This window comes from Schistocerca serialis, chromosome 7 (assembly GCF_023864345.2).
Source record: "Schistocerca serialis cubense isolate TAMUIC-IGC-003099 chromosome 7, iqSchSeri2.2, whole genome shotgun sequence".
Lineage (NCBI taxonomy): Eukaryota > Metazoa > Arthropoda > Insecta > Orthoptera > Acrididae > Schistocerca > Schistocerca serialis.
The window spans coordinates 330,739,714-330,759,807 of NC_064644.1; the positions used below are offsets into that span (position 1 = coordinate 330,739,714).

General features: G+C 41.0%; 1 protein-coding gene across 1 annotated transcript in view; it reads left to right on the forward strand.

Annotated features, from left to right (window-relative positions):
* Positions 1 to 15,491, forward strand: part of LOC126413050 (myrosinase 1-like) — an 83,688-nt gene extending 68,197 nt beyond the window's left edge. The window contains exons 9-11 of the mRNA XM_050082947.1: positions 2,482 to 2,616; positions 6,136 to 6,242; positions 15,365 to 15,491. Of these exons, the coding sequence (XP_049938904.1) occupies positions 2,482 to 2,616; positions 6,136 to 6,242; positions 15,365 to 15,491 (369 nt within the window). The remainder of the gene's footprint in view (positions 1 to 2,481; positions 2,617 to 6,135; positions 6,243 to 15,364) is intronic.
* The last annotated feature ends 4,603 nt before the right edge of the window (positions 15,492 to 20,094 follow it).

Sequence of the window (20,094 nt, forward strand, 5' to 3'; positions counted from 1 at the left end):
AAGAAAGAATACGTTGTTAACCAATTCACCTTAATTCCGATCACAGATTCTAAAGGATTATGGAACTCTAGGATTATCACACAGTGATGTCCGATAATTTTTTTATAACCATAAATCACTTTTACTAAAAGTACCGGTATGGGGTCGTGGTTAGGTTAGGAAAAGCTGCTTCCCACTCATTTTGGCCGTGGCCCACATTTTCTACGTTCCCCTCTCGTTGGCTCTGGTAAATTTCTCACCCCCCCCCCCCCCCGTGCCCTTAAAGAGGTAACAGTGGTAGATGGATGTGTAGGTAGATTTATCATCCCTGCAGGACTGTCAATACGAACTGTGTTTCTAGCCATGAAAGCACGCTACCCACGTCATAAAACAGCCAGAGACACTGCACCCCACCTCATTCGCTGCTCATTTTGTTTCTCATTCATTCCATGAGGTGTCGGCCGAGCTGCAGATATATTAATGACGGGGTTCATCTAACTACAAAGGAAACTGGGGACCACTATAGCAATTTTGTTTGTTACCATAAAACTTCAAACTACGAATTACCCACTGAATTGAACATATAAATATTTAATAAGGGTACCAAACGTTGTAATTATATAATATAGCCATGGCACAGGTGAATGGGAACATGAAAGCACAACGTGGAACTACACTGCAGGTATGGTCAATGGCTACGAAAATGGCTAGTGGTTTATAGAAAGAACCCTAGAAAAACAAGCATGAGCACCAAAAGAATCGCCAAAGTGGATAATAGTAGCAACTAGCTGATTGCAAATGCCAAAATTGAGTGAATGAACTCTGATATAATTTAACTAGCCACGCTTGCCCCTCAGCCTGGTGACTGCATCGACGATCCTTGCTTACCGCTCCTGAATGGCGAGGGTGTGCAAGATGGTTCCTAAGTCCAGCTTGAACTCCGCATTCGGTTCCAAGATGAAGACATCTCTCTCTCTCTGTCTCTCTCTCCCTCTCTCTCTCTCTCCCTCCCTCTTCCTGTGGCTGCCTAAAGCGAAGTGCATGCTCGACGTCGCCCCTGGAGCAAGTGTGCCCATCGGTCTCATAGGAACAAGTGTCCTTTGATTTTATTCTTCAAAATTTGGCTGGATCTGCCAGCATAGGAATCTTCCCAGCCAACTGCAATAGATCTTACGAGTTCTACCAATAACAATTTTATAAATAAATTTAATATATTCCCACTCTCACAGATTTTGTTATGGTTAACCAGCACAGGAAGGAAGGCAGAAACTCTCTTCCACAACAAGACAGGTTTTTAACCATAGCCAACCAAAAGGCTTGCACGTAAACACACACGGGAAAGAGCACCCTCGACCGAAATAATTACTGTGAGCCAATCAAAATCCCCGTTATCTGGACTTAAAGGAACATTCCCTTGTTGGCATGGGCTGCACCTAATTTTCTAATTTTTATCTCCCTAAAAAGGATTCCCCCTATCGTCTTGCACAATGCTGTTTTTACAGAATCAGGCCTCCCCTAGCGTGCTCATGAGCGGAGACGGGACACAGTGAATTACTTGTCCTATACGTGAACTGGAGTCACTTTCAGTGCTGAAAAAGTTTATGGCTACCCAGTCTTTAATTATTAACCTCCATGTTGTGAGCCAGCTAAGAAAGCTCCCAAGTCTGCATAAAGTAACAAGTCACCTCATTGTAATATTAGTGTACAATACTGACAGACACCAGGGTTTGAGGCCTGGGGTCGAGGCTTACGAGTTGTTGCTCCGCTGTTAAGCGCTACTGCCTATACCATTCTTTACAACTCTGTAAGACTATCATGGCTAGTTAACAACTGCCATCTTCTTTCCCTGTAGTTCCGCCAAAGGGAATTTTTAAATTGAATCATTTCTCTTGTTTGCAACATGTGCTTGGTAGTTACTTTGTCTACTGCGAACTCGACATTCTGTTTTAACACGATGTGGGTTGTAGCCAGCGACCTTCTCTATCTTTCAATAGTTTTTCAGTTCAAAAATTTTCCCTGTGTTTTGGGTTAGTGCTTCCTATAATGATGCAAAGGCCACCTCAAATTCAACTTGTCTTTGAAGAATATATATGAATTACCTTAAAAGTCACCATAAGTGTTCTTTGTCTGTAAACTTTTCAGCTATGTCAATAAAAATCATGCAAAAAATTCCGCCGGAAAGAAACTGTAGTATAACAAAATGTCCGACGACACCACGGTCGGATGAGAGGAAGATGTCTCGTGGGGTAAGAGTCCAGCCTGAGAGTAGAGCAGGAAGAAACAGAGAATCAGGCAAAGCCAGACTGATATCACTATTATTCTACCGATAATATATCGCCAATTCATTTAGCAAATTGAGTTTATGAAACCCACAGTTCGTAGACTTAACCTCAAGTGTTACTTCATCATCACTATAAAACAGCTAACCACTTATGACTTTCTAATGCACGCAAACTAAGAATGAAATAAGACACTGAGAAAAAGCTTAAAATATGCTTTCAGAACATTCCGTGGGGCTACCGCAAGACTCTCAACTGGGTGAACCAGCAGTATCCCGGCTACCCTATCTTCGTGCTGGAGAATGGGTGGCCCGATTCTGGCGAGATGGAGGACCAGGGCCGCATAGACTACTACACGGTGAGCACCTCCCTCTATATGACTCCCATGATGTTTATCAAATTATCTACCCCTCAGTCTCGTGCTGACAGATCACCAGTCGAATACATCACAGTTAATCCAGTCAGTAATTTTATTGTCCATATTATTATCTGAGTACCTGACATTGCCCGGGTATGTATTTACTATTAGTCCATCTCCTCTTTCCCCCTTCCATCTGGTTCACCCCCTGCTCTCTGAGTACCTCCTCACCCCCGATCACCACCTGACCCTCTCTCTGTCCCTCTGCTCCTCCCTCCGCTTTGTCCATCTCTCCTTCACCTCTATCTCCTCCTCATTCCTGTCTCTTCTTCCCCCTCTCTCTCTGTCCATCACCTCTTTTCTCTGTCTCCCCTCCTCTACCTTTTTCCTGCCTATTTCCTCCTCCTCCTCTCACTGTCTATATCCTCCTCACCATTCTCTCGTCCCATCTCTTCCTCTCCCCTCTCTCTTCCCATCTTCTCCTCGCCCATATGTGTGTCCATCTCCTAATTCCCCCTCTCTGTATATCCCCTCCTTCCCTCTTATCTTTACACGTAATCACACCCATGCCAATGGGAGATTGTTGTTTCTCACCCCACAGTATTTTTTCCCCAGAATGTCAGTTAAGTAATATGTGCATCAAATTTGCTTGAAATCATCCCAGGAGCTTACGAGAACCTTTTAATGTGACGCTTTGGCCGCTTACGCACGTTTCATGTGTACTTCACATATTTTACACATATATGTACGCATATTTCACCTGTATCTCTAGAGAATTTCGTATTGCATTTCTTTGGCAGGCATCTCAATGTTTACGACTTCGTATCTCATGAATTATGTGTCGTATAATCATATAATTTTGCATGTATATCTTGTGAAATATGTGGCTACTGTCTGCGAAGTGCGTTATCAACAGAGTTAGTAGTAAACAAATAATAAATTAAAACATCATGCATGATGCCTCGGGTTTTCACTCACCTCAGTATTTGACGTCGTATTTCCTGAACCATGTGTTGTACAGTGATGTTTTTTTGTAGAAACAAGAGCGATGTATATGGGTACTATCTGCAAAATGTGTCACGAATACATTTAGTGGTAAAGAAGTAATAAATTTAAACATCATGCTTAATTCGGCAGTTTTTCAAGCATCTTAGTGTTTATGACTTCATATCTCCTGAACTGCGTATGGTACAATGATAGAATTTTCCTGGTACATTCAAGGATATATGTCAATATTGTCTGCAAAATGTGTTGCGAATACAGTCGGTATTAATGAAGGAATAAATTAAAACATTACGCCTGATGTTGAAGTTTGACTGCATGAACAGCGAAAATGTAGTAAGCGATAAACTTTTTTCATCATTTTGAGCATTATCACTAAAAAAAAGTTTCGTAAAGCTTTAATATTATGTGTAAAGTTTGATGCAAGTCGGTAAGTGCTCTCATTCTCAAATACTCGATGAATAAAGTCGGGGTATTTGCGTAGTGTGCTACGCTCCTTTTCCATCAACACCCCACCCCTTTGATAGGTTTCTACCCACGCAGCGATTCTCTCCGGACGGTAAGTGATATGAGTACCAAGTCTGGTCCAGATTGGTCCACAGATTTATGAGGAGACGGAGAATATAAGTATATACGTTTTTATAATATGTGTGGATGTGTGATATGTTTACTCGTGTGGTGCTGGGCAGATTGGAGAAGCTTGCCGAGCGCCTGTACCCTGTGTTTCAATGTGGGTTTCGAGCTTAGCAATGTACTACTGATATGATCTTCGCACTCCGACAAATTCAAGAAATATGCCACGATCTGAAGACACCATTGTTCACAACAGTAAACATTACTAGTAAAGATAGGATGTTCTCCAAAAGTATTGAAGATATCGGTGCTTTTCACGACGATACGAAGGGTGCTGTGGTATATGGGGGAAGCACATCTGATCCGTTTGCTGTGTAAAGAGGAGTTCATCAGAGCTGTGTGCTGATTTGGTGTTTTCTTCTCGCTACTTCCCAAAGTGACTTTCGGCGAAACAGACCTGGACATCCATCTACATACGAGAGTTGACGGGGAATTTTACGTCTCGCTACTCACATTCAAAGCACTATCGTGAGGACTTACTTGAAAGCAACCTTTTGTTCTCTGACGATGCAATTTTTTTGTAACCTACTCATGACGACACTGAAAGGTTTATGGATAAATTTGCTACCTCATGCAAATTCTTCTATATGTCCGTAAATTTAATGAACACTGTGATTGTACCGCAAGGATACACGGATATGCCTTGATAAGACTGGATGGCTCCTTGTCAAATGCAGTGGACGGATTCTGCTACCTCGGCTCGCTAGTGTCAGAAGATCTCTATTAACACATACGGCAGTAAACGAGAGGAGCTCTTCGAGCATCGCAGCAGGGTGAGTCACCAAAGAAAGTGACTGCTTGATGCTACTCGAATCTTCCGTTAAGGAAGATATGCTGTTGCGTCCATGCGAAAATCACACTTTCGTCTGCGTTTGGCAACTACTGTTATCAGATAAGATATCTCTTATTTACTCAGCGTGAGTGATTAATGATGTGCTTACGTGTCCCCATGTGACTTGTTGGCTACATTTTTATGACCTACAACTCGATGACCGACCTAGTAGTCTTTTTCAGATGCTTCCGGCTGCGTTGTTATGTGTACTAGCTGCTTGGACTTCGAACACTAATGTCTGGCCAAACGATCCTAGTGTTCGAATGAACCAGAGATTTCTCGATACGCCGCACAGTTAGATATGGCGTCGAGAGGCAAACAGACAAGGATGTGACATTTGATTCGCACGGTGCATCCCATAGAGCAGAGCTAGAAAACATCTAGAGACTGTGTGTTTCATGGTGTAACAGTGGGCACTTTGCAAAACAAATAACATATCTGGCGCCGGATGGCGAACGCAGTTATAAATAGCGGCGCGACAGCAGCAATAGTTAACAGTCTGGTTATAAATCAAGCAGCTTGAAGGCATAGCAGCACAGCTGCTGCATATGAAGAAGACGGCTGCGTAGTTCGTCAACATCTTTTACATAAAAATTGAGCAAAAACTGGCTTGAACACACAAAACTACATCATTACTATTACCCTATTTTTGAATTCAAATTGCATGCATCTTTTCTATATCCATGGTTCTCATCCTTTTTACTCACCTATTAATGTTGAGAAATGCTTTGTTTCATCACCTTAACCAGTTGAAAATGACTTTAGGTCTAAATTTAAGTTGTGCAAAATAATAATAAATTGTACGGTCGATGGCGCACATAATATCATTTAAGAAATTCAACGAGACTGTAATCCCGAAACAAATACAATTGCATATATTCATTTACCATCGTCATTATTAATAATATTATGTTCAGTGTAAGATCTGGGTATAATTATTATGCCATATAAATGTCTGTTGTTATAAATATTCCATTAGATGTAGGCGAAGGCCTTCTGGCTTTCATCGTGCTATTCGGCACATGTAATAAACATATGAAAAATTTCGACAGGCCTACCTTTCTGAGATGGTGAAAGCAATGAACGAGGACGGCGTCGATGTCATCGGCTATGTGGCCTGGAGTCTGATGGATAACTTCGAGTGGGGCACCGGATTTACGTAAGTAATTCTTCACCAGCCTCAGTAGACACGAGTCCTTGCTAAGCGGTTACTTCTCGTCTACCGCGTGTTACTTCCTCCTGCGCTGTCTACAAGAAACGGTAAGGATTTCAGTTTCACTGGCATGTGTTATTGGCTGATGATGTACAACTGTTGCATAGAAATGAAAATAGTAACACAATTATAGTTCTATATTTTGTCACGTAATACGACTGTCCCATGTTGTCTGGAGGTGAATTAAAGGAATAGCCAGACCATCAATTGCACTAAAGATTGTAAAAATTGCTACAGTTGCAAAATACTCATGAGAAATGAAACATTTCTCAAAACTGGTCGATGGTGATACAGAAGAACCACTAAAATCACCAGAATTTAATAAAACCGGCGCACACTGTGTAAAGGATCCTTCCGTAATCTTTTTTGTGTCAATTATATTACAGAACGTAACACTGTGTCGACAGTGAGTCGTTATAAATGGAATACAAACTCTTATGGGCATAGATGAAGGAGGAAGCGATTCTGCTTGTAGACCTGCATTCCAGTATGGTGATTCAGGGAAGCCATAGAAAGCATAAATCTGAATGGCTATGTGACGATTTTAAACCTACTAAGAATTTGTCACTGAGAAATGGATTTACCGTGGGATACAGGTGATGTGAGACCAAGGCAAGGTAGGTATCTGCTACTAACAGTACTTCTCAAAATGAGAAAAACACATTCTCAGAAATATGTAAAAACATGAAAAATGTATCACTTACATTACATTATGATTCTACAATGTTACTGAACTTGGTTCAGTACCTAATCCATGAAACTTTCATTTGTTTTTTAAGAAATTTAAAGGGGAGAACCATACTAGGAAGCGAGATTGTATAAAAAGAAGAAAATATGGATTTATTTTGAACCTGTCCAAGGTAATTAAGGCTGAACTAAGAAAATTAAAGAGGGAGTGAGAAACAACGAAGAGGGAAATAAAGACACAAATAAAAATATTCAGCGTATGGACAAGAAAGCTTCGAGTTTATGACGTTTATGGACACACTAACGTAAATGTAATACACAAAAATGCCAAACAAATCTGTCGGAAACTCATAGAAATGATAAAGAGAGGAAATTGAGGGATACAGTACTGAATAATTGAAGATAAATGATTGCATGAGTAACTACGCGACAGGTTTGTAGACATAACTAAGTTTCAGCGTAACATGAAGTCAGAGTATCTACATTTGTATGAAGTAAAATGATTGTTAAAAACACTGAAAGCCGTAGTTTATCACAATTATTCTTTGACGCGTTCGCTCCAGTGGTCATGTTGCACGTGAAAGGAAACGTTTAGATTACATATTTATGGAAACGAATACCAAATCTGAGGTACGCAGACCTATTCACTGGTATTAAAGATGGATTACAAGAAATGTTAATTAAAACTGACAGGCTGTTCAGTATGTATCAGTATTAAAGTTACGCAAAGCAGAGGCAAAGGTAATGACAAGTACCAGAAACGAAAACGCCAATAACCTAAATATCGAAATTGTGCAAAATATTGTACATGACATAAGTCTAGGTTACCACATCATAAACGATGGTCCAGCAAAGATGTAAAGAGAGCAGACTACCTGCGGTGAAGAAAGCTTCGTTCAACAGAAGATATCCATTAGCATCATTCCGTTAGATTTCAAGAATGTCCAGCAGGTGATGAAAAGTGAGCGAAGTAAAATTGAAAATTGGCAGAAATGAAGAGAAAAAAACTAAAAATTTTGATGCTGCAAGAAAATAATTGAGTGGAAAGGCTAAGTACAGAAGTGGACGTTATTTTGTGGAATTGCGGACATTATGATTTTAGTATCCAGGACAGTACAGTACAGTTATTTCAAAATTCAAAATGATTCAGTACAATACAATACAATATCTGCAATGTATACATAAGACTTTATAAATGTCAAATTGATTCTGAGGCCCAAAATTCGGCAGATGTGATTGTTGGAACGTTTTCTGGAATCAGGTCCTCCAGTGTGCAGGCTTGAGGAAAATTCGGGCAGATCAAGAGATGTTTCACCATCTTGAAATTTTCCACATTCACAGGTTGCAGCTCCAGTAATGTAGCCCCAACGCTTGAAGTTTCATTTGCACAGGGTCGCTCCAGCTGGTAGTAATTTCAAAGTCTTCTACGTCTGGTAGGGTATTTTAATGGCTTCAGAAAGCTCTTTCTCGACTTCAGCCTAGGACATGGTGCTTCACTTCCAAACCTGGGGTGCCTGGAGTAATTCTCCTTTTTCTTCTTCCCAACCTCTGTCGCTGTAATATCGTTTCTACTTCCTCGAACGTTTTTCCTTGGGTTACAACCGCTTTGTCGTCGACATAAATGAAAGATCTTGTGTTTGTTCCGACAGGTTGATCATTGGTGTAGATATTGCACAGCAGTGGTGCCAACACACTGCCTTGAGGAGAACCGCGCTTATGGATTCTCCATCGGTATTTTGTTCAGGGTGACAAAGAACTGCCTGTTTTGTAGTAGGATGTGGATGAATTGCATTAATTGATATTCCTTGGTGATTGTGCGAGTTTGTTGCGATTTACTGTGACATACTGGAGTACAAGGAAGGAGCCTTCCCAAATATCGCTCCTCTGATAATATGGCATCATAGACGATTGGACGTACCTTGGTCACTGCTAGGAGTTATCGTAGTGGAGAACCTTCCACCATCAGGGAAACAACAATAATGAGAACTGAGAAAGAATGTCGTTATGGAACATCCTTGCAGCTACAAGGATTAAGTGACACTGTAAAAATAAGAGTAGAATGTAGAAATTTTAGTGGATCCAAAACAAATTAAATATGCAGTACATCATAATTTATCAAGTAGGTTGGATACAGTAAATATACAGAGACAGATATGATATATTTTTTGTAATGGATGTTTCTTAGCAGTTCAAATGTTAATGGATGTACAGGGGGATTCAGCTATGGATATTATGCAACCCACAATGCCTTCAAGTACTACGAGCAAGAATTTCATGTTCTCTTACTCGCTACGTGCAAACCATTAGTCCTACAGAAAAAGTGAATGGAACCTTTTTTGTAGGAAATTTAATTTTGTTAAATTTGGCACTGTGATACGTTTGCGAGTTATTAAAGAAAAAGGTGTTTGAAGGTGTGATAACTCGAAAGCCGTGGTCTCCAGACAAATGTATCCCAGTATAAAATTCTACTCTATTAAATTTAATACAAAGAGGTACTGTTCGTTTTTTCTGTAGGACTAACAGTTTGCAAGTAGCGCTATGCAGATGAAGAATCTTGGTTCACACAGATGCAGCAGCCGGCCGTTGTGGACGAGCGGTTTTAGGCGCTTCAGTCCGGAACCGCGCTGCTGCTACGGTCGCAGGTTCGAATCATGCCTCGGGCATGGATGTGTGTGATGTCCTTAGGTTAGTTAAGTTTAAGTAGTTCTAAGTCTAGGGGACTGATGACCTCAGATGTTAAGTCCCATAGTGCTCAGAGCCGTTTGAACCATTTGAACAGATGTAGCACATAGAAAAAGCGAAATAGGTTACCTGATTCCTGAGAGAGTAATTTGCAGTGCGACTTAACGAAAACCTTTGCTTCACAAAGAGAAACGGTATTGCATATTTTCGGGCACAGAGGCAACGTTAATCACTGTAACAACTAAAATTTATCTCATGATACGGGAAAATCACCGTTGAAAGATGTACCTTTCGGCGTTTATGATCACATAATTATACTGTTTATTAATTTACAGCTACCTTTAATATATGTGTGTTTCATTACTGAATGACCCTTTAAATGTTAAGTCCCATAGTGCTCAAAACCATTTTTTTGACCCTTTAATGATACGAAGGTCATTCAGTAATTAAACAGACATATAACTATACAGAAAAAATAGTTTATCAAAGGAATACAATTTTTGTTAGTGCTCTATGCAATCAATACCACCTTTTATGCATTTGCCCCATATTCTTACGAGTTTTCTTATCGCCTCTGCCAAGAATTTTGCACATAGCTCTCGATGATAGTTTTTGTACATTTTTCTTTGCTTCTTCATTGCCTTTGAACTTGGCGTTATTTTATTGAACCAAACAGATAAATATCTAAAAGGACAACAACAGGGATGGGAGGAGGTTGTGGCAGGAGCCTCCAACCCACGCTGCAAATAGTTTCCAGCGTCACTTGTGTCGCTTGAAGTCGAGCGTTGTCTTGTAGAAGAACCATGGCTTCCCTCGACCATCCCGGACATTTCCTCTTCAGTGCGACCTTAACTATATTCTTTGTCATGTGTGTTCAGTATGCGCTAACGCCCACCCGAAACTCACAGAAAATCGGAGCGTATGGACTGCAAAAGGTGGTACTAACCGATGGTTGCGTTTTTATTTTCCCACGGGCATGCGATTCAGTTTGTTTCCACTGCATGCGTTGACGTTGCACACCGGCTCAGAATGAGGTATCCAAGTTTCATCACAGGTTAAAATTCTGTCTCGAAATGCAGCATCTTCGCAACCGAAACGATTTTCAATCCCGGTCCAAATGGGAAACCTCTCTCTTTTATGGCGGAAGGCAAGCTCTCTGGTACCCCACCTTGAACCAATTTTACAATAGTTTACTTTCTTGTGCATGATGAAATGAGCTGTGCAAAGGCTTACTTGATAGTTTCCGCAGTTTTTGCAACTGTTAGTCGTCGGTTTCTTTGGATAACTGAATCAACACGAGCGTGCAACGCCGAGGTCCGTGCTAGCACCAGACGCACCGATTGGTGCTCCTAGGTGGCGTTTTGGCTGCCACCTTTAAACTTTTCAACCCACGCACAAAATATCGAATGATTAATGCAACTACTGTCGTATTTTTTCTTCATTCAGGATAATATTTACAAGACTGTGTACCTTCCGAAAGTAAAAATCAGGTCAGAGAGCGCCGTTCTTCAAAAGTACTTCCTTCGACCGGAGACTACATCGTAACCTACACGTTGCACTCTTATGTTTACATAAATACTAATCGAACAAGTGAGTAACACTCTTCACAAGGGTTCCAACTAACAGCAAAGCTTTAGTTCGTTAAGTCAGGCGCTGCAGTCAGTGAAAGTGTTTATTTAATTACATAGGCCAACGAGAATTTTTTTTGAAAAACTTTTAATGGAACACTTTGCTACAACATAAGCATGGTTTGTGCTTACAGTAAGCTACTTAAAACAATGACATGGTATCAATAGAGCTTTCACTTGTCAGCTGGAATTGGTTTGTACACTACTGGCCATTAAAATTGCTACACCACGAAGACGATGGACTACAGACGCCAAATTTAACCGACAGGAAGAAGATGCTGTGATATGCAAATGATTAGCTTTTCAGAGCATTCACACAAGGTTGGCGCCGGTAGCGACACCTACAATGCGCTGACATGAGGAAAGTTTTCAACCGATTTCTCATACACAAACAGCAGTTGACCGGCGTTGCCTGGTGAAACGTTGTTGTGATGCCTCGTGTAAGGAGGAGAAATTCGTACCATCACGTTTCCGAATTTGATAAAGGTCGGACTGTAGCCTATAGCGATTGCGGTTTATCGTATCGCGACATTGCTGCTCGCGTTGGTCGAGATCCAATGACTGTTAGCAGAATATGGAATCGGTGGGTTCAGGAGGGTAATACGGAACGCCGTGCTGGATCCCAACGGCCTCGTATCACTAGCAGTCGAGATGACAGGCATCTTATCCGCATGGCTGTAAAGGATCGTGCAGCCACGTCTCGATCCCTGAGTCAACAGATGGGGACGTTTGCAAGACAACAACCATCTACACGAACAGTTAGACGACGTTTGCAGCAGCATGGACAATCAGCTCGGAGACCATGGCTGCGGTTACCCTTGACGCTGCATCACAGACAGGAGCGCCTGCGATGGTGTACTCAACGACGAACCTGGGTGTACGAATGGCAAAACGTCATTTTTTCGGATGAATCCAGGTTCTGTTTACAGCATCATGATGGTCGCATCCGTGTTTGGCGACATCGCGGTGAACGCACATTGGAAGCGTATATTCGTCATCGCCATGCTGGCGTATCACCCGGCGTGATGGTTTGGGGTGCCATTGCTTGCACGTCTCGGTCACCTCTTGTTCGCATTGACGGAACTTTGAACAGTGGACGTTACATTTCAGACGTGTTACGACCCGTGGCTCTACCCTTCATTCGATCCCTGCGAAACCCTACATTTCAGCAGGATAATGCACGACCGCATGTTGCAGGTCCAGTACGGGCCTTTCTGGATACAGAAAATGTTCGACTCCTGCCCTGGCCAGCAAATTCTCCAGATCTCTCTCCAATTTAAAACGTCCCGTCAGTGGTGGCCAAGCAACTGGCTCGTCACAATATGCCAGTCACTACTCTTGATGAACTGTGGTATCGTGTTGAAGCTGCATGGGCAGCTGTACCTGTACACGCCATCCAAGCTCTGTTTGACTCATTGCCCAGGCGTATCAAGGCCGTTTTTACGGCCTGAGGTTGTTGTTCTGGGTACTGATTTTTCAGTATCTATGCACCCAAATTGCGTGAAAATGTAATCACATGTCAGTTCTAGTATAATATATTTGTCCAATGAATACCCGTTTATTATCTGCATTTCTTCTTGGTGTAGCAAATTTACTGGCCAGTAGTGTATTTTCTCTCTATCTTTTCATTGAAGATTCTTGTGTAACGTTTTCTGCAATGAGTCGCTTGCTGAACTTCCCGGTGAGGCGACTAACAGTAGTCCCCCACCATGTTGGTGTTCCAGAGGCCTTGGTAGCGTTTTTCCATCACTTTAATGTTCTGGTGTAAACGCTCTCCTTGTTCCTCAAGAATATTTCCCATATTGTCCGGGAAGTAATCAAGGTGACTGTTCAGAAAGTGAACTTTCAGGCTCATTAAACATCCTAAAGTTTTAATCTTCTTTAACATTGTAGCTGCAATAGAAAGATATTCTGGGTCTTTTCATGTCCTAAGAACTTTGTAACGACTTCCTTGAATGATAACCATGCTTCATTCTCTTTTGAGGTCATTGTGGATACAAAGTTAACATCAAACATCAATTTTCTAATGTCAGGTCCGACAAAGACGCCTTCTCTTAGTATAGCTTCTAAAAGGTGCGGAAACCTTTGGCAGATATACTTAAACCATTGTCCATCTTTAAGCAAAGCCTTTACAAACTGTTTCATTAAGTCTAGATCTATACATAGAGATGGTAGGAGTAGGTGTTTAGGATCAACAAGGTCTTTGCGTAGAATGTTCTTCTCGCCAGGTTTTAAGCTCCCTCACAGGCCAGTTACTTTGGACCAGTGTTGATCCCTAGCCCTACTGTCCCATTCACACAAGAAACATGTAAATTTGGTAAAGCCACCTTGCTGACCAAGGGGCATGCATGTAACTTTTATGTCGCCACAGATCATCCAGCCATGAGCAGAATAGCCTATTTTATTTAGCCCTCTTTCTAGGTTTTCATAGCTTTCTTCCATATCAACAGAATGTCCAACAGGTATAGATGCATACATGTTACCATTGTGTAATAAAACAGCCTTTAAACTAGTTTTGGATGAATCAATAAACAGCCTCCAGTCTTCCTTTTTGCATCCAATACCAAACTCATTCATCAGACCGGGAATGTCTGAGCAGTACACTAAATCACCTTCTTGTCGAAAAAACTTGGAAAACTGCTGCTCTCGGTTTCTGTACATGTTTATGCTGGTTACAACTACCAATAAGTTCTTTTCTTTGAACCTAGAGCCAAGAAATTCAGCTTTTTCTTTCGTTAAGCCCAGATTCCTAACCAAATCGTTAACCTCGGTGTGAGTAAACAATTTGAGCTCTAGACTTTCTGTATTACAATGGAATTAATCATCATCTGCTTCATCTAAATCACACTTTACATCAGAAAATACTTCTGTTGGAATAGAATTTAAATTATCTGGTGGTTCAGGAACCGGCAAATCTACACTATGCCCTACTGGTCGGATGGCGGATGGAAGGTTAGGATAACTTATTACCTTCATGTTTTTCGAATTATGACCAGTAATATCAACACTGCAAAAGTAGCAATCATCGGAATGATTTCTTGGCTCCGTCCATATCATAGGAACAGCAAATCTAATGGTCTTTTTCTCCTTTTTGGACCATTTTCTCAGATCTTCAACAAACACGTAACATACCTTGTGAGGCGCCCAAGATTTATCTTGTTCAACAAGTTTAGATCCAAAGTATGATAGATAAACCTTCTTCACAAAGTCTGTAATGTTTCTTTGGTGTTTTTTAATCACAAATTCACCACAAGTATAACAGAAACTGTCGGCAGAATTTTTACAACCACGATTAGAAATTGTACTGAGCACATGTACAGGAAATGGGAAAGTGAAGTTAGGTTGACAGTAAACAAAACACCATCTGTTAACACAAAAATATAATCGACCTTTTTTGCCAGCAAATGTTTTTCAGCTGTTCTACTAACGTCATCTACATTCATTACACCTCCTTTTTAAATTATTTTAACTATATTAAAGCTATTAAATTCTTTAAAACATCGCTTAATTTAATAAATTTAACTGTAAAATCTGAATAAATGGTGGGTGATACAGTTTTTTAAGTATCGTATTTGGATTTAGAACGCTAAGAAACAGCAGAAAAAGGTATTTTCAGCAAAAAAGTTTTTCCATCGGTGGCCTGTGTTATTAAATGGATGTCGTTTATGGCGTACAGCACTAATAATACTTATTCTGGTAATATTCATTTCATTTCATGTCGAAGTGGCCAGGCAGGGAGTTGCAGCATTCTTTGCAACCCCACCAACGCAAACCCTGTGAAAACACCTAGTGCTATATTTGTCTGGGGATTTGTGATGCTGTATAGAGTCGGTAACTTGTTTCACATATACTGAAAGCACCTACCCAAATAGCAATTGCGGTATTTTAATGTCAACTAATGCCCGAATGCGCTCATGACTACTCATATCTCTTTGCAGCTGTCAACTAAAGTAAATAAGCAAATATAAAGAACAATGGCTGCAAGCATTGTAGTTTCTAATGTATCACTGATTTTCAATGCTGCACGATAATATTTTATGCCATATTAATACTAATTTTTTATGTTTCCAGGATTAGGTATGGAATTCACCATGTGGACTTCGACGACCCAGACCGAAAAAGGACGCCAAAGGCATCCTTCGCTGTTTTGGAGGAGATCTTCAGGACGAAAACTATTCCCGAGCAATACTTCAGATAAATAGGCTGTGATACAGTGTGTACTCCTACATTCATAATTTGTAATAAAAAACTCTCCCTGTTTACAACACTTTTTTAATCCGTGTAGTACCTTATATTTTGATTTAATACCATTATGAAGTATATTAAAACTGAAGAAGCTGTAAAAAGGTAGGAATTTAAGGAGATGGGACCTGCATAAACTGAAAGAACCAGAGGTTGTAGAGAATTTCAGAGAGAGAATTAGGGAACGATTAACAAGAACGGGGAAAAGAAATACAGTAGAACAACTATGGGTAACTTTGAGAAATAAAATAGTGAAGGCTGCAGAGCATCAAGTAGGTAAAAAGACGAGAGCTAGTAGAAATCCTTGGGTAACAGAAGAGATATTGTATTTCATTGATGAAAGGAGAAAATATAAAAATGCAGTAAATGAAGCAGGCGGAAAGGAATACAAACGTCTCGAAAATGAGATCGACAGGAAGTGCAAAATGGCTAAGCAGGGATGGCTAGAGGACAAATGTAAGGACGTAGAGGCTTATCTTACTAGGGGTAAGATAGATACTGCCTACAGGAAAATTAAAGAGACCTTTGGAGAAAAGAGAGCCACATGTATGAATATCAAGGGCTCAGATGGAAAACCAGTTGTAAGCAAAGAGGGGAAAGCAGAAAGGTGGAAGAAGCATATAGAGCGTCTATACAAAGGCGATGTACTAGAGGGCAATATTATGAAAATAGAAGAGAATATAGATGAAGATGCAATCGGAGATAGGATAATGCATGAAGAATTTGACGGAACACTGAAAGACCTGAGTCGAAACAAGGTCCCGAGAGTAGACAAAAACTAAAACTACTGATAGTCTTGGGAGAGCCAGCCACAACAAAGCTCTACCATCTGGAAAGCAATATGTATGAGGCAGGAGAAATACGCCCAGACTTCAAGAACAACAGGCCGGGATGGCCGAGCGGTTCTAGGCGCTACAGTCTGTAACCGCGCGACCGCTACGGTCGCAGGTTCGAATCCGGCCTCGGGCATGGGTGTGTGTGATGTCCTTAAGTTAGTAAGGTTTAAGTAGTTGTAAGTTCTATGGGACTGATGACCTCAGAAGTTAAGTCCCATAGTGCTCCGAGCCATTTGAACCATTTTGAACGTCAAGAAGAGTATAATAATTACAATCCCATAGTATGCAGGTGTTGACAGTTGTGAAAATTACCAAACTATCAGCTTAATAAGTCACAGCTGCAAAATACTGACACGAATTCTTTACAGACGAATGGAAAAACTGGTAGAATACGAGCTCGGAGAAGATTAGTTGGATTCCGTAGAAATGTTGGAACACGCGAGGCAATACTGACCCTACAATTTATCTTAGTAGATATCTTAAAAAAAGGCAAACCTAAGTTTCTAGTGTTTGTAGACTTCGAGAAAGCCTTTTACAATGTTGATTGAAATACTCTCTTTAAAATTCTGAAGGTGGCAGGAGTAAAACACAGGGAGCGAAAGGCTATTTACGATTTGTACAGAAACAAAGTTGCAGTTATAAGAATCGAGAACTACGAAAGGGAAGCAGTGAGAAGGAAGTGAGACAGGGTTGTAGCATATCCCCGATGTTATTCAGTCTTTATATTGAGCAACCAGTAAAGGAAATAAAAGAAAAATTCGGAGTAGGAATTAAAATCTATGGAGAAGAAACAAAAACTTTCAGGTTTGCGTATGACACTGTAATTGTGTCAGAGACAGCAAAGGACCTGGAAGAGCAGTTGAACGGAATGGATGGTGTCTTGAAGGGAGGATATAAGATGAACATCAACAAAAGCAAAACGAGGATAATGGAATGCAGTCGAATTAAATCAGGTGTTGCTGAGGGAATTAGATTAGGAAATGACACACTTAAAGTAGCAAATTTGTTTTGCTATTTGGAGAGCAAAATAACTGATAATGGTCGAAGTAGATAGGATATAAAATGTAGACTGGCTCTGGAAAGGAAAGAACTTCTGCAGAAGAGATATTTTTTATCATGCAGAATGGATTTAAGTGGCAGGAAGTCTTTTCCGAAAGTATTTGTATGGAGTGCAGCCATGTATGGAAGTGAAACATGGATGATAAATAATTCAGACAAGAAGAGAATAGAAGCTTTCGAAATGTGGTGCTACAGGAGAATGCTGAAGGTTAGATGGATAGTTCACGTAACTAATGGGGAGGTACAGAATAGAATTGTGGAGAAGAGGAATTTGTAGCGCAATATGACTAAAAGAAGGGATCGATTGGTAGGACACATTCTGAGGCATCAAGGAGTCACCAATTTAGTATTGGATGGAAGCGTGGAGGGTAAAAATCATAGAGGCAGACGAACAGATGAATAAACTAAGCAGATTCAGAAGGATGTAGGTTGCAGTAGGTACTTGGAGATGAAGAAGTTTGCACTGGGTAGAGTTGCATGGAGAGCTGCATCAAACCAGTCTCTGTACTGAAAACCACAACAACGACCATTATGAAAGCAAGTACTGTAATTAATCTACTCTAATTGCTCGTTGCCGCATTGAGATACACGGATGTATGTATCTACATCTAAATGTGTAACCTGAAAAACCTACGTGAAGTGCCTGGCAGAGTTTTAGCGTGGTACCACATGTTACAGTTCTTTCCAGTAACTATCGAGTTTGGCACTCGGAAAGAATGACTGCTTTGAATGTCTGTGCGTCCTACAATTAATCTAATTTTGTCTTTACAGTCCATGTGCGAGCGATACGAAGAGGGCTGTAGAATACATCCAAACTCTTTTCTTAATACTTACTCTTGAAATATTGTAATTCGATTTCGTCGGGTTAATTTCCGTCTATTTTTAGGAGACTCTCAACTCAGGTTTCTCAGCATTACCGTGAAGCTTCCCCGTGGGTCGAACATTTGTGATGTCCTTCTCTGTATACGTTCAATAGCTCCTCTGAGTCCTGTCGGGTACGGGTCCCACTTGTTTGAGCAATATTCTGAAGTGAGACGTACAAGAATTTTATACAACCACAGTCCTTTGTAGAGTGACTCCATGTTCTGAGTATCCTACTAATGAACTAAAGTCTGCTGTCTGACCAACGTCTGAGCCTATGTTATCATTCCATCTTAATATAACTATTAATTGTTACGCCCATCTATTTCTATGAGTCTTAGTCAAATCTGAATCATTGATATTGTACTCATAGCGCACTACTTTTTTTCTCTCAGCAAGATTCAGATGACGCACTTTCACAACTCTCACCCGCAAACAGATACTCTGCTCTACAGCACTACTTTCGGCTCCTCACCTGCTAACAGTTTAACTACCTTCGACGAGATTTGAGGTGTAATACATTCTTCACTATCAGATATTAACCAACACGACCACAGATGTTACTTTGTGTAGGTTCTGATCATCTCCCTTATTTTTTCGTTATTCGTTCGTGATAATAATTCAGTTCAAAGGCACTAGTTGTTTAGCCACAACAGAGATACACTAAGGTCGACGGTAGGCAAAGGTTGACCACTGAGTTTTCATTTTGGGTACAATAAAGAACGTCTTTGCCTATTGGGAGGACGGACTCGCCTTGCGATGAGCCCGGAGAACAAGAGGACATCAACGTACTCGCCCGCCGGCGCCAGAAACACGCAACGGATACCATTCAAATGGTTCAAATGGCTCTGAGCACTATGGGACTCAACTTCTGAGGTCATTAGTCCCCTAGAACTTAGAACTAGTTAAACCTAACTAACCTAAGGACGTCACAAACATCCACGCCCGAGGCAGGATTCGAACCTGCGACCGTAGCGGTCTCGCGGTTCCAGACTGCAGCGCCCAGAACCGCACGGCCACTTCGGCCGGCTCGGATACCCTTCTTCGACAAGTTCTCAACATGGCATATAGGATAAAGGCTTTCAAACTACTATCGAACGCCACTCCTGTAGAGGGTGTGGTGGGATTATGACAGTCGGTTGCTGTTATTCCCCGCACCCTGCCCCCCCCCCCCCCAAAAAAAAAAAAATCATTGTGGGATGGTCTATCACAGAAAAGGTAGCATTCACAGCGGTGTTGTGAGAGTTTTTGCCGCATCAAAATTTAGTGAATACATGTTTTAGACTATGTTAGTAATTGTATAGGGGAGCCTGAGGTCAAATGAAACAAATGGTTCAAATGGCTCTGAGCACTATGGGACTCAACATCTTAGGTCATAAGTCCCCTAGAACTTAGAACTACTTAAACCTAACTAACCTAAGGACATCACACACACCCATGCCCGAGGCAGGATTCGAACCTGCGACCGTAGCAGTCCCACGGCTCCGGACTGCAGCGCCAGAACCGCTAGACCACCGCGGCCGGCGAAATGAAACAAAATTTTAGTAATTGTATAGGGGAGCTGAGGTCAAATGAAACAAAATTTAGCTTTTTTGTAATTAACAATCTACGTATTGTATAAATTAAGTAATGTAATGAATGTAATAATCGTTTGTTCGCAGTTACATAGATGTACTCATTACTAATACACCAAAGGAAAAAAAGGCATGGGATACCTCCAAACATCGCGTCGGATCTCCTTTTGTCTGGCATAGCGCAGCAGTTCGACGAGGCATGAACTCAGCAAGCCGGAGGAAGTCCTCT